Consider the following 15,624-nt stretch of genomic DNA (forward strand, 5'->3'; position numbering starts at 1 on the left):
AATAATAATAATAATAGTTCAGTTCTTGTATAGCGCATAATACGTTATGAAATAACATCTCTATGCGCTTCCAAAGAGCTTTGGACTTTATTACCCTAGCTTTAGCTCCGACATGCAGCCTTATCAGCGCACAGTGCATTTCAAGGAATAATCCTACCAGGTACCCAATACACAATAGCTGCAGTAAATTTATACAGAAGATAAATAGACTCACAAGTACCCCCCCCCCCCACAAAAAAAAAAATCGAGATCATAACTTTCTGTATGGTATATATCAGGCGCGGATCCAGGATTTCTTAGGGGAGGGGGCCCAACTTTTTTTTTTTTTTGCTCCCGAAAATTTGAAAATCGCGCCAGCCGAATAGTCGCTCAGTGGGGGGGGGGGGGGGGGGGGGGGGGGGGGGGGGGGGGGGGGGGGGGGGGGGGGGGGGGGGGGGGGGGGGGGGGGGGGTACAGAGCACAATTTTTTTTTTTTTTTTTTTTGCTCCCGAAAATTTGAAAAACGCGCCGGCCAAAAATTCGCTCAGTGGGGGGGGGGGAGGGGGGGGGGGGGGGGGGGTAGTGGCACATTTTTTTTTTTTGATCCTCAAAAAAATTTCAATTTGCACCCCCCCAAAAGGTAAAAATCACGTGATTTTACATGATTTTTTTCTCCCCCTGGATCCGCCACTGGTATATATATCTTTTACTATTGCACTAAACATCTTCTGATCCTTGTTAAAGGGCAATCTCACACTTGTAATACGTTCATTTGTGTGAAAGCAGATAGATAAGATTTACAGAATGAAGAGTTTGAGATAAATCGGACCAATAATGAGAAAGTTATGAATGTTTGAAATTTGAGCTCACCAAGTCCATGCCAATCTCAAATTGGCAGTTTAGTTGGTGGATTAATTCCTATTTTTCTCCCAATTGCCTCCTCCCTGGGGCACTATGCAAAATATATTACAGATAGCATCCTTTAAATAGAATGGACCCTTCTGAGTCGTACATTTTTTTGAAAATTAAAATTATAGTCATTTTGTGTGTTGGAAAAATGGGAAGGTTTCCACCACTCCATCACAGGGACTTTATCGATTCAGTCAAAGTGATTGCGACTTCACAAAAATTCATAACTTTCTCATTTTTTGCCCAATTTCATTCAAACTTTCACCAGTCTACTTCTCTGATTTCCCTGCTTCCCTCTAGATTAGCTTGCTATCAAGGTTGGATTTCCATTTAGGTTTAAAATGATGGATGTCTTCTCCATACATCAAAATCAATCATTTATTTATTTGGGCTCATTCTTGCACAAGGCAATACCTGGGGGCATTTCACAAAACTTGTCATCAGTGACAAATGACATTTTTGTTATAAGCTACTAAAATGCTTACTTCTGATTGGTTATCAGCAGATTTGTCACTGATTTTTGCCATTTGTCATTGAAAAAAGGCTTTGTGAAACGGGCCCCAACAAATCGCATGCATGGGTATTTTGATAATGATTGAGAGCTAGAAGAGCGCCAACGCTTTTAAAAGTGTTGAGTTAACGCCCTTCTGGCTCCTAGATATCCTGCCATCCAGAGCCTTGTCTTCTAAGCACTAATGATTGATTATTTCAAATCGATCACAACTTGATATCAATCGCAACTCAGTCTGTGAGTTAGCGATTGACTGGACGACTTGCCATCAATCTGGATCAAATGAATCGCAACGCTTTACAAGACAGGGGCTCGGATCTAGATTACATAGTATACACGATATCCGTCTATTCTCATATAATTAAGCACATTATATCATACAGGGAAAAAATAAATTCTCTTCATTACCACAACTCAAAATCTTCCTGTAAATACATATATATGTACATGTACATCATAATTCATCCACATTCTCTGTGAATATACATATTTTCTTACCTTGTGTATACTCTTTCAAAAAAAGAAAGAGTATACACATGTCTCTTTTTACTTTTCACTATCAAGAAACACTTCATCTGACATCAACTCTTTCTCTATGTAAACCTCTCATCTACCTTTAACATATGTTTTTCTTCCCTGTTATTTTCTATATAGCTTCTGATTACAATAAATATCAAAATCCTATTTACATGTATTTCACACTTTTCCTCGGTTGCAACTTCAAGAGGATTCTTGCCTGCAAAAAAGATCCATCCTCGAAATAAACAACCCAACATTGCTTGTCAGAGATCTAAGCCATACCATGTTCTCATCCTTGACCTCACAATGACAAAATTCCCTATTTTGGGGTTTGCCATTTGTCTTTCTCAAGACCCCCTGAATAAAAAAAAATTATGTATACAGGTACTGTTTAAAATGTGTGAAGATTGTGCTGTGAGTCACCTTGAGGGGGCCAGGCATTCATGAGCTTGCTTATGATAGCACCAAAGATTTTCAAAACAATGCTGTCTCATTTAAAGTAAGAATTGCTGCTACAGCGTTGCATGGAAAGAGTTGAGATGCTACTGTAAGCCAGTCCTTCATGTACAGGCCTATCTAGGTACCCAATATCTCTGGACTATAAGAAAATATTAATGACCCTTGTGGATGATTCACGGCTCACTCCTTGTACGGAATTCTTAAACATTTTCCAAACTTTTTTCCCAAATCTTCCAAGCTCTTGCTACTGTTTGAAGACTGTATATTCCAAAAGTAAAGCACAGTGGAACCTTGTTATAAAGACAACTTTTAAAACACACTCCCTTTATGACACTTTGCAAGTCCCTAATAAAACACTTTCCTTGGGCTCGAAAAGATAGTAACAATGACCTTTGTCTGTGTATGAGAAGGTTCTCTGAAACCAGCGTCACATTCGGACCATTGGAACAATGCATAGCCTAGTGGACCCTACTCCATGCACCTGTCTCCAACACATCTCTCTCCTTCAACATGAACATGTAACTGCAAGCATTGTTTGATATCAGAGCACAGGCAGAGAAGCCTTTGCAATGTCTTCATCTTGTCCTTAGGTGGAGGTTACAAGTGCAGCTGTTTGGCATCGTTCGGTGAAGACTCGACGGGACAGTAAGGACATTTTATCCTGGAAAGGGAAGAGGAGAAAAAAAGAGAAAAGAGAGGAAATGGTTAAACGTGAACCCAAGTTCCCCATCTTTATATGCATGTTCATGTACTTGTGGTATTTAGCTCTTTTATAATTTGAAGAAGAAAGACTGATATTAAGGTCATTATTCAAGGCTTTTAAAAGACATACCCTCAACTTTTTCAATAAATTACCGGTTATGTGACAACATGTATATTGGGAAAGACACTGTCTAGAAGCTATAAGAAAGGGTGATTTTGTTCTCCAGAATAAATGTGTATTGTGACATTTCTAATAAATATAAGAACTATACTACATTAAATCTTGCTGAATATCATCACTGATAAGTAGTGCACACAGAAATGGGCATATGAGACTTCATACATGTGGCAGCATAATTCGGCCCCAAGTTAAAGCTATTTCTAATCACATTTAGAATATGACGGCATACAAAATCAATCCTTTCCATGTGACATTGGTACTAGGACATTCTTTTAGCTGGCTAATTTTAAAAAAGAGAAGAAAAAAATCAATTAATTGTCTCCTTTACCAAATTTGAAACTTCTCTTTAAAGGTATAGACCCGTTTTGGAAAAGCCCCCCTCTTCAAAAATGAAGTGGAAGTTCTTATTACCAATCATGTGAAAGAATATGTTTTGACTAATATGTGATGATACAAATTTTGCCGGGAAACCGCCTACTAATTGATATATTTGGTAAATTATCTATCTGGCCTGGATAGATATCCCGTAGTCCCATATACATCTTTCTGTGTACAGTGCTTGTAACTTTACCAAGACTGGGCTAAATTTCTTATCATTTTGATGATTCCAAAACACACCAATACTTATATGCTAGATAATCAACCTTTTCTGATCAATTCCACAATGTTTCTTTCACAATGCAATCGCATGACTAGAACTGGTCTATACCTTTAAACCATGACTTACTTGCTTCCATTGATGAGTTTATTGAGGGAATCTCTTGAGATGGCGTGCCCGCATGCCAGACGCATCGGAGGGTTGTTTTCTGATGCCTGCTGTCTCAGGATAGGGCATGCAAAGATAGAGTGGTAGCGCTGACTGGGCTCCAGCTCAACTTCAATCTGGGGAAGAAAAACAAAATCACAAGGGATAAACAAAAAACATGATATTGAGGAGGCGAGTTGGCTCAGTCGGTAAAGCGTCTGCCTGTCGAACCAAAGATCCCAGGTTCGACTCCCACCCAGGCGGATGACTGAAGCCTGCGTTGTTTGTTAACGTGCCCCTTTCCTTGATCATAGATGCAGGCTATGTTAAGTGGAAAACACTCCGTCCATCAGATAGGATGTTAAATGGAGGCCCTGTGTACAGGAGAGTCACCACCCTTGCACATTAAGAACCCATTGCATTATTCATATAAGAGTAGGGGGAAACCCCGGTGTAGTGGTCCACCTGCACACCCCAATCAGGCCGAGTATACAGCACCTGCAAGAATCTTTAGTATTGAAGGAGGCAGATTATCTTGAAGAAGAAGAAGAAGAGCTGGGCCCCGTCTTACAAAGAGTTGAGATCAATCAATCAATCACAACTATGTACATAAGAGATAGGAATCTGCAAACTTGCGATTGATTGGAGGACTTGTGATTGATGTGGATCAATCGTAACTCTTTGTAAAATGGGGCCCAGATGTGAATAACTTTCATGGTGGCATGAAAAATAAATGCAATGTCTCAGAGATATTATTCTTAAACTCTAAAAATCAAAATTGATGACATCACTTTAAAAGTTATTACTTATTATTATCTATATAATAAGGCTTCCAAGTGGTACAATTAATCATGCATACATACATATTGATATTTATATAGTGCCTTTACATAAACATGCTCAAAGCGCTTTACATTAGTAAATAAACCAGAATAATCAGTGTATTTAATATCTTTAGCGCAGTACCCGGATGACAGATCAATATTGTTTTCGTATTGCTCTGTCATCCGGGAACTTCAACTATCGATACAATATTGCTTGATTATTGAGTCAAATTTTGTTATTTCGCTAGTCAGCCTGATATAGATAATAATAATAATAAATGTCTTTGATGTACTTTCCTAAAAAGAGAGTGAGAGAGATACTTACAGGCAGTTCATCTTTGGCCGTCCACATGACATGACACTGTCTTTGTTGCATCACCTGCTTGATCTTCTGAAGAGCTGGCAGTGCAATGGCACCTGCTGAGACTCTGCAGTAACCATGGAAACAAACAAACAGAAATCACTTGATGAGCATGCTGATTAGGCTTACATTCACACCCATCCATAAGGACTATGTATACAAAATACGTTTTTGGCATATGTATCAAAAAACATATTGAAAACTTCTTCTTCTTCTGTTGAAGTACAGGCCACCATGTTGTTGGCGTATCTTCGTACTTTGAGGTTGTGCAGATATACATGTATATGTACAGTGCTGTGGAAGATCTAATCTATGTGCGGTTAAAAAGAACAGGCGCAATCCTAGCATCTCAAGACAATTGAAACAGAAAGTATTGTACAGCTGTAATAAAACTTTTAAAGTAGCATTACTCAAGGAAAAGTTGCACATCTCGCCCACAAGTTTGTTAACACAAGTATGTGATCAAGACTTTTAGGATTTTAGAACACATACATGTATGAGCATAGGTATCAAATCAAAATGATCATTTGGGGAGACAAAGAACATAGTAGATAGCAGTAAAATGATGTGTTAACAAACGTACTGTCCTCAAATTAATTTTCTTTATTTCACTTTCCATTCAAAAATCCTATTTATGTTTTAGATTTGTCACTTAATATATCACATGACACAAGGTACATGTAGGTCTGAACAACTGTAACTGAAAATAAAATAGATTTTAGTTTACATTACTGATGTCTAACGTTAGTTTGTTCACCTACCCTTCATCTTTGGTACAGGTCAAAACAAATTAAAATTGTTAAACATCATTCAGTCAAAAAACAGTTCGTCAATCAATGTACATGGGTCAAGATCATATTTTCCTTTTTGCTTAAAGAGAAATCCAACACAAATAGACAACTACTCTAAAAAAAAGCAGAAAAATTAAAGAGGCGAACTGATGAAAGTCTCAACTAAACCTGACTAAATATGTTAAAGACAGTTATGATTTTTTAAAAGTTGTAATCACTATATGTATGGGCACTTTAAATTGGCTGAAGCGGTAATGTCAATGTGATGTAGTGCTGGACTACTTTCCCATCTGTTTTCTAACATGTAAAATGACTAAAATTGAATTTTTTCAAAATTCAAGACTCAGGAGGGTCTTTTCTTTTTAGAGGACCTACAGCAATACGCTATCTATAATATATTTTGAGCAGTGCTCCAAGGGAGAAGGAAGTTACGAGAAAAACAGAAATTAGTGATATTTGTGTACACTGCAAATGGGAGAGTTATCCACGTCCTACGTCACACTCTACTAACCAAACTACCAATTTGAGATTCGCATAGACTTAGTGATCTCATATTTCAATCATTTATAACTTCCTTATTATTGGTCCGATTCAATTTTAAAATTTTGCCATTCTGTTTCTGGTCAAGTGTTATTTTTCTGCTTTCAGCTTATAACAAGGGTTGGCTTGCCCTTTAAAGATGAAGTTGAGTTCTGGTAATGCGATTGCATTGTGAAAGAAACGGTGTGGAATCGACAAGAAAAGGTTGATCATCTAGCATATAAGAATTTGTGTGTATTGCAAGGTTCTGGAATCATCAAAATAATAAGAAATTTGGCCAGGTCTTGGTAAAGTTACAAACACTGTACACAGAAAGATGTATATGGGACTACACGAACACGTGGCGTAAAAATCCTACCCTGGATTTTTACGATGTTACCTGATATATTTAGAATATGAAGGCATTTGAAGAGCCATGCTTTTCAGGGAACATGTCTTATCTGATGTTCTTCCACACTTGCATAACAAGAATGATAACGCTCACAAATTATTTTTCACCTCTTCCCAGAACTCAACCTTCTCTTTAAATAAATTTGCAAACACATTAAGATTGCAGACATACCCGACTGTGAGGGGACTTTCGATGGACAAGCCTAGGAGAGCGCAAGCATCCTGTGTGAAGACATCACAGATGTCCAACCAGTTGATGGGATCTAGGAGACGTGCATAGGGTGACACTTCCAAGCCTTGCCGAATGTAGAGAAAGCTACCCATCAAGACCTGCAGTTCTGTCGTTCAAAAGATTCAAGATTCAAGATAATTCATTGCCTGATTTAAAAAATACAGAAATTTGTCCTACACTGGCGAGTGACATAGATATATAAGCAACATAAACAATATACACACATTCAAGGATACAAAGAAAATACAACAATAATAATAGCAATACAAAACAGACATGTAAATTTGAAAACTGGCATTAAAAAATTAAATCTCGACAATGCACAGAATGCATGAAATAATTGTAGATGAAAAATGTAGGAGGCTAGATGAATAGGGCTACAAAATTCAATTAGAGTCCCTTTATTTGAGTGTATTAAAAACAAAAAAAATAATAAATAGAAAAACAAATTGTAGAAAAATTATTTTCTTTGAATAGCAATGTCTCATTAAATATATCTTTGTGCTTGCAAATGCTTGAAATGCACCTCAAATATAAATACATTAACTTGTGTGGTATTTTCATCTACATCTCCCCCTCCCCCCCCCCCCCCCCCCACAAAAACAAAAATCCCCTCCATCCTGAATTTACAAGTTATCTCTTGAGTGCAATTCATGAAGAACTGGATAAAATCCCTCTTTTAGGATTTTGTTGAATTAAATGAAGCAATAGGGGCATACGAATGGCATCTTGTATGCTATAAATGGCCATTACACTAAGAAATTTAAGTCAAACTGTTAATTTTTTTCTGTCTTCTCACCTTTTTCGTGGGCTCCTGCAAACTGGGAGAAGTTGCGTGCATAGAAGAGGGCTTCGTATTGCTTCTCTGGACCTAGCCGTACCAGTTCTATGAAACGTAACCGGTGTAACTTGAACTCCAGCGAGCTATTCTGTGCTCGGAGTTGGTCTCTGTGATTCAATGCCCATCTTCAAAAAGATAGTCAAAGTAGGTTGGTTAGATGAAAGCTTAAAGATAAAGACCAGTTATGGTCATGCGATTGCATTGTGAAAGAAACGTTGTGGAATCGATCAGAAAAGGTTGATCATCTAGCATATAAGTATTGGTGTGTACTGCAAGGTTCTGGAATCATCAAAATGATAAGAAATTTGGCCCAGTCTTGGTAAAGTTACAAGCACTATACACAGAAAGATGTATATGGGACTACAGGATATCTATCCAAATGCAGGCATTTCTACCCAACAATGCTTTCTTGGTTTTAAGTAATGTGTTTTAATTTCAATGTCACTTCGATACCGTCTCAATGCCACTTCAAAGTGGAAATGCAGCAGGAAATTTGAAAATGTCCAAAACTTCTTGGGCCTTTGCATTGTCTATCTATTTCCCATAAAGTGCCTTGGAATCGCAGCGTAGCTATATTGATGTCACCTCGGTCCAATTCAAATCGTGCATTTCCAGATCATATGGTAAATTTGATATTTCTTTCCAGAATCAAGAACATCAAGTTGTTTTGAACAACCAATGCAAATTTCTTCTTGAAATTTGAAGATATTGTTTCATGATTTATTTAGTGTATATGCTGATTTATATGAAATAAATTTCTAGAAATTATCCAGACTTGCCCTTTAAGGTCAATACATTTCACAAATGTAACCTCCCCTTCTTCTTTCATACGACCATCAGCTGAGAGCCAATAGGGCGTTATAAACACAAACAAGTTTACAAACGCCCTTCTGGCTACGAAAAGACGAGATGCAAGTGAAAAAGATTTCTTACTGTAATGCTGGTTCAAGATTTCTCTCCTTCAGTGCGGCAAGAATTCTGTTGATTTCTACAAACGGCTCCTTTGCAGACTCTGGAACATCCAGATTAGCTTCCTATGCACACAAAAACATAAATTATAATAATAATAATAATAATAAAAACGTTACTAATAAAGCACTTACCACCAAAGTCTCTAAGCGTTAGAGTGATAAAATAGACTGATAAACAATTACATATTAAACAAAACAAAAAAGTGCAAATAAACCTATAAATTACCTACAGTCCCGTCCAATAATCATCGACACACACACAAAAATAATAACATTCACTCCTTGCCCTCTTTTCGCTTATAAATCGGTTCTGTGTTCATGGAATCATTGCTTAAACCTCAGAATACAGGTAGACACTGTATTTTAATAGACAAAAAGATATCAGTTTAAAAAAATAGACATGTACAAGTATCTACAGCCCTGTAGTATCAATACCACATTTATTGTAAAGTGACCGATTCTGAATTTATTAGTGAGTAATTTCAAGAGTTCATAAATATTAAGTTCTTAATCACATTTTTTGCCCCCTGACCCCCCCCCCCCCCCCCCACAGAGACACACACACTTGAACCACATAACAACCACTCTGTCACTATAAAAAAAATAATTAGAAGCAATCCCTATTATTTATTTAACATTTGTTTTGGTACGATATTACGTACATCTCTTCCAATATAGTCAGTAAAAAAACTACAGCTATACATTCAAAGCAAAAAAGAGATGTTACTAATGCACCAATACTGGTGTGTTGGCTCAGTCAGTAGAGCGTCCGCCTCGGTCGTGGGATCGAACCCCGGCCGCGTCATACCAACATACATTAAAAGACGGGAGTTGCTGCTACCTTGATTGGCGTTCAACAAGAGATAGAGCAATGTCGATCTGGCGCTGCTCAGTGGCTGCCCACGATCAATTGGGCAAAAAGAATTTCCATTTTCGGTTTAACTTAATACAATTTGGAGTGGACTTTAACAATATTATTATAATTATAATTATCATTATCTTATTATTGCTACTGTATACATTCTGCTCATGAACACATGAATCCATAACTGAAGATACGGCAAATGTCTTGGTGTGCATATCTATTCCTTGAATGCTGTGAGCGCCGAAATTGGCTGCCAAGCAGAGCCGGGGTAATGTTGGAGCGCCTTGAGCACCATGCATGGTGGATATGTGCGCGATATAAATACCGGTATCCAATATTATTATTATCATTATTAATATACTCACCTGAGATAGATTTTCAGCAATGTCCAGCATACCCTGCCTCAAGAAGTGTTCAAAGACGACCGTATTGAGGAGCTTCATGCGGTCTTCATTGCCATACGTTGGGTCTTGGTTCAGGTCTATCAGCTCACTCACAAAATTCTGTAAGACAATGTGGCATGGAGCAAACTTAAAGCCCCACTGTACTACTTATAGCTACTTGCACCCTCTATATAGCAAACAATGCCTAAGCGGTGACCATTGGTCCCCCATGATCCTCTTTTTTATGTGTTGTGAATTGAGAGCTGAGTTGATGAGATAGCCACCTGTCAGTGACCTTCCTGGGTGGTCTAATCCCTCCTAGCCAAACTAGTACAGATGGGCTTTAAAATGCCTGTCTACATGGAAATTCATGATCATCTTCAATATTTCAATTATTAGTTACAAGTAAAACGTAATAAGTACCCATGTACATGTATACATGTAAAAAATGTACTACACAGGTCTGTACAAGCATGGGTGAATATTAAACATGCGTTGTGCCAAGAAGAGGGGATTACAAATTCGGTTCTTTCTTTGACTAAAAGAAATATAGAGTATCACATGTTTACTTTCATTGAAAGGTTATGAGTTTGTTACAATATATCTTTATCCCTTTCTTACTAATCTTTAAAAATGTGATAAAGTTTGTAAGCACACTTTTCCTTGGCACGCAAAGATTATGTACATGTTCATGAAAATATGAACATAAGAAGAAGAAAAAAGAACAACAAATATATAGAATATGAGTGCGAGGGTTAAACCTCTATACTAGGCCTAATAAAAAAAGATGTTGTATTGCCCTTTGCGACCGACCCCACAATTTTGAAATAGACGGTCGGCTTAAAAAAAAAATGTTACCATTTTTTAGAATTTTTTAAATTAAAGACTGAGAAATATCAGCCCGAAGAAGGAGTTTTAAAAAAAATAAAAAAAAAATAAAAAGATTTCGGACCGACCGACCCATGTTTTGGCACCTAAAGGGCAATCTTCAGAAAAGATATTAGCTTCTACTTACTTTGTCTATTGACTTTCCTACTTTGGAGACACTGCTGTGAATATCTTTATGTTCATTACTGAGTCTTGTTGTGATCTCTCTCACTCGCTTTATACTGGACAACAGCAGGTGATTGTGAAACAAATTGAATTGATCATCACAGGGGGCTGGATGGAAGAATATACAAGAAAATAATAAACAACAAGATATAATAATAACATAATATAACAATTAATAATTAAATACAGTCAAACCTGCTTTAGTGACCATCTGAATAGAAAGACCTCCCATCTATAAAGATGTGTGAAAAGGTGCACGCGAAGGGAGTTCGCTAATTCAGTGAACTCCATGCGTGGTCGAAGTAAAATCCTTGACCGATTTCAAAATGCTTTGTACGAATAGGAAGAAGAGTCCAGTAGGTTGCAAGGTTTATCGGGTGCAGGAATAGGAAGTGTAAAAAGGTGTGCGGGCAGGGAGTTCGCTAAATCCAGCGAACTACATACATGCATACGTCTTCGTATACTATACTAATTGCTATTAATTATTGTCAAGTTAGTATCAAATTGACAGCGCAAAAAACTTTTAAAACGTTTTTATGAGCGATAAATCCTTGGGAAGACGGACAACCCATAAAAGTGGATGGTAAACTGGGGGTATATTACTCAAATCCATTATTCGCATCTCCAGCGCGCGGATCGAGAACCCGAAACCCGCAGAGCGCTGAAGAAAAAAAACGTCCACGAAAATGTGGCTGATTCTTATTTTTTAGGATGCATTTTGTGCGCATTTACGAGGATATCCTCGTTTATGCTGACGATCCTAATTTTCGGACCAGTGCCATACTGTTTAGAATAGATTTAAGTCTTTAAGAACGCATTTAGTTTTTTTTTACATCAGTTTTCACACAGGGGTATAACACAAAGAACTTTGCAAATTGAGCGCTGTACAGTGAGTTTACGCACTCTCATTGGCCAATACGCTCGAGTGGCTTAGAGTTTAAGTGAGAGAGGGCCTACTTAAATTAAGCGCAACTTAAGTTCAATACATATATTATGTCACACCACAGAGATTTTGACACATTCTGCTTTAAACAGGTGACGCACTTCACACATAACTGACGCACGCACACACGGCATTGCACACATAGCATAGAATAGAAAAATCAACGAACATCTCAGAATAAACTTCCAGTTTGTACCTTAAATATGATAAATGAGAATTGTGTAAACTTACAAAAATAGTTATGTAAGATTTAAACTTAAGTGAAATACTTAAAGGGATAGTTGAGTTCTGTTTTCGGAGCGCAAATACATTCAAAGTGCATGGTTAGGCTATTGCTCTTATTCTCATCTATGAAATTTCTAGTGCCCGGCCTTTTAGAACCTAAAATTGCTATGAAGGTAATTTTAGACCCCAAAATGTGTGAAATTTAGCCAATACGAGCATACCAATTCAGCTCCACTTAAAAAAAAACACGGTGAACGTTAATTTATGATTTAATTAAAAATAACAATACATGGGCCGGCTGGTTGTGAATAATATAAGCAGCACGGAAATGCCAACAAAAAACCCAACGTCGTCATTGGCTGAAATAGGACGTAAAAGGCGTTATTTCGTTTTTTCCAAGGTTTTTTTTTTTATTTTTCAAAATATCTAATATTTGTGGTGGTAGACAAGTATTAGAAATCGTTACATTTCAGCCGTAGATGAACCGATTTTGATCAAACAAAGATGATGTTGTCATTTAAATATTACGTTCTTTCAAATTTGACACTCAGTTTTTCATTATCTCACAAAATTTTTTTTTTGTGTAGCGCCCTCTGCAACAGAACTCAACTATCCCTTTAAGTGAAATACTTAAGTGAAAAAATCATAACAAATACGATCTAGGCCTAGATGTCTAGGCCTAGGCCTAGTCCTAGAGTCTAGAGGGTTTGACTGAAATATCATAATTTTGGTACAAGAAAAAAACAGAAAATCGCAAGCTTGCTCGTCGCAAAAATGCCTTGTAGAATTGAGTGAATGGAAAACAGCGATAGCCAATAAGAAGGGCCCTTGTAAGCGCCAATTCAATAAAATGAGGCTGGTATTTGCCGAGATCGGATGAACGATTTGCGCATGTGCTATTGTAAGCTTAAGAATTAAAGAAGTTCCAGTTTTACGTGGGGTATGCATGTTGCATTTATGGGTACCAATTAAGGCTTGAGATATCATTATTATATATCAATATTATTATTGGCGTAAATATTCATAATTAAATGATACACATCTAAAACTAGAACAACAACAACACCACCATCACTAGACCGAATTTTCCGTCTCTTTCGTTCGTTAGCCTCTTATTGGGGTAGGGTCGGCCGGCTCTCTCTTTAGAGACGGAAACCGTCTAGGCTCTATACACATTCCCTTGATAACGCCACGGCCATTTCAGGTCGTAGCGTTTTGCCCCCAAAATCCCCCAAAATGTCATTTTACCTCGTGCATTTTATATTGTAAATTAGGCCTAGGCTATAATAAATCAGTTCCACTTACCAACTTGACTGAAATAATCAGTTTAATAGTCCCTTTTTAGGAATTTATGGGTCAAAATCGAAATCCATGTTGAAAAAGATTTTCAAAATGGATTTCGATTTTGACCCATAAATTCCTAAAAAGGGACTATTAAACTGATTATTTCAGTCAAGTTGGTAAGTGGAACTGATTTATTATAGCCTAGACCCTCTAGGCCTAATTTACAATATAAAATGCACGAGGTAAAATGACATTTTGGGGGATTTTGGGGGCAAAACGCTACGACCTGAAATGGCCGTGGCGTTATCAAGGGAATGTGTATAGACGGTTTCCGTCTCTAAAGAGAGAGCCGACCCTACCCCAATAAGAGGCTAACGAACGAAAGAGACGGAAAATTCGGTCTACACCATCACCACCACTGCACTGCATGCACTGCCAGTACGGTACATTGCATAGCCACTGCACAGACTGCTAATTTTATCAAATGCAGTAACGGCGTTTTCTTGATCTTTACATACTTTTCTACTTACACTTTGATAACTCTTCTTGCCTAGATGCAAGGTTTTCTATCATTTCATCAAAGGTCCTTTCAGCATGATTCCAAACGCCGTGGAATTTGCCAAGAACTTTGTCAGCTTCTCTCTCAACATTCATGCAAGCCTCCATTTTGAGAGTTGAGACTGTCTATGGAACGCCTGTTGTTTACATGTATTACGTACACAAAGGAGACTGGGTTGGGTTGTACAGTATACGGAGGGCAGGGGGCGCACTATAGACGTATTTGAAGTTTGCCCTCTCGACAGATTCTCATCAATAAAAGTGCGGCCATAGTATTTAGCTGTACCGGGAATCAATATGATCAGATTGTCAATAATACTCTTGGAAACATCTTTCATCTATTATTTCATCTATTCAAAGTCGACTCGAAATTACTAATTATAGATCAATAATTTTTATAAGACACTACAATCCTGGGGGCGTTTCACAAAGTTCTTTGTGAAACGCCCCTCAGATCTATGGAACTCGATCTCTCCCAGAATTGATAAAAACACTGTTGCTCCCTCTATTAAATTAAAGTAAAAGTAAAAAAGATGCTATCATCAGAATAAGCTATCTCAAAGTAAAATTTCTGAGTCGACTTTTTTGTCTTTGTCGCATCAGTTTATCATGCATCCCTGTATATTTCTTTCATTACAATCATCGAAGTCATTATCATCAACCTCATCAATATCATTATCATTATCTTTATATTTTACATATGCTTTCAATTATTTATCCATTCTGGTTAATAAATAATTATGTTCATCTTTTTTATAAGATTGTTTTGGGCTGTCATATTTTTAAGCAATTTGCTTATTCAATAACAGGGAGGTGAGAATTTAACTCACATACCCTGTTCAATAACAGTCCTTCTTCCGCAAATAAATAATGAAGTTTGAAGAAATTTGACAATTTATTTTTGTTTCTATTATAATTTGAAGGCCTATGGATATTTGCTTTTTCATGATTAATTGTCAGAAAGCACTCTTTATACATTTTATGTTTGCTCTGGTACCAAAAATCATAGGCCTACAGCTTATACAGAACATGGGGAGGGGGGGGGGCATCAACCAACGAACCTTGAAAGCAGAAGGGCCTTCGGGTAAGACACCAAATTTACATTAATCGAGAGGCGTCATCTTCGCCCTGGACTTCGCTCGTCTGGCCTTACTCTCCAGATGCCCATCTCAAGGGATATGAGACCGGGTATTTTCCTCTAAATTGCTCCTCGCCTGTCCGGAATTCTTCCCATCATCTATTCGCGAAATTGAAAAGCTGGACCACTTCAAAGCTTCAATCAAAACTCACATCTTCTTTCAGACATTTAATTGCTAGCTTTATTGGAGGAGCTCGCGCCTTTGAATGTTTTTTTTAAA

General features: G+C 37.5%; 1 protein-coding gene across 1 annotated transcript; it reads right to left on the minus strand.

Moving 5' to 3' along the window:
• Positions 1-1,006: 1,006 nt before the first annotated feature.
• LOC588281 (E3 ubiquitin-protein ligase RMND5A) lies at positions 1,007-14,402 on the minus strand. The gene is made up of 9 exons (XM_003730251.3): positions 14,239-14,402; positions 11,219-11,364; positions 10,186-10,323; positions 8,918-9,018; positions 7,943-8,109; positions 7,084-7,249; positions 5,155-5,257; positions 3,988-4,142; positions 1,007-3,038 (listed from the first exon to the last, which is right to left on the minus strand). Exons 1-9 carry the CDS (start codon positions 14,372-14,374, stop codon positions 2,975-2,977), a joined length of 1,176 nt encoding a protein of 391 aa, XP_003730299.1. The 5' UTR covers positions 14,375-14,402; the 3' UTR covers positions 1,007-2,974.
• Between the last annotated feature and the right edge of the window lie 1,222 nt (positions 14,403-15,624).

The sequence above is a fragment of the Strongylocentrotus purpuratus genome, unplaced genomic scaffold (assembly GCF_000002235.5).
Source record: "Strongylocentrotus purpuratus isolate Spur 01 unplaced genomic scaffold, Spur_5.0 spur5_scaffold_15, whole genome shotgun sequence".
Lineage (NCBI taxonomy): Eukaryota > Metazoa > Echinodermata > Echinoidea > Camarodonta > Strongylocentrotidae > Strongylocentrotus > Strongylocentrotus purpuratus.

Bases quoted from the DNA above. Each gene is read 5' to 3' on its own strand.
- LOC588281 (XM_003730251.3), bottom strand. From the start codon at position 14,374: ATGGAGGCTTGCATGAATGTTGAGAGAGAAGCTGACAAAGTTCTTGGC. The intron at 10,324-11,218 runs GTAAGTAGAAGC...ATTGTCTTACAG, and splicing joins TAGGAAAGTCAATAGACAAA to AATTTTGTGAGTGAGCTGAT. The intron at 8,110-8,917 runs GTAAGAAATCTT...ATCTTTTTGAAG, and splicing joins AATCTTGAACCAGCATTACA to ATGGGCATTGAATCACAGAG.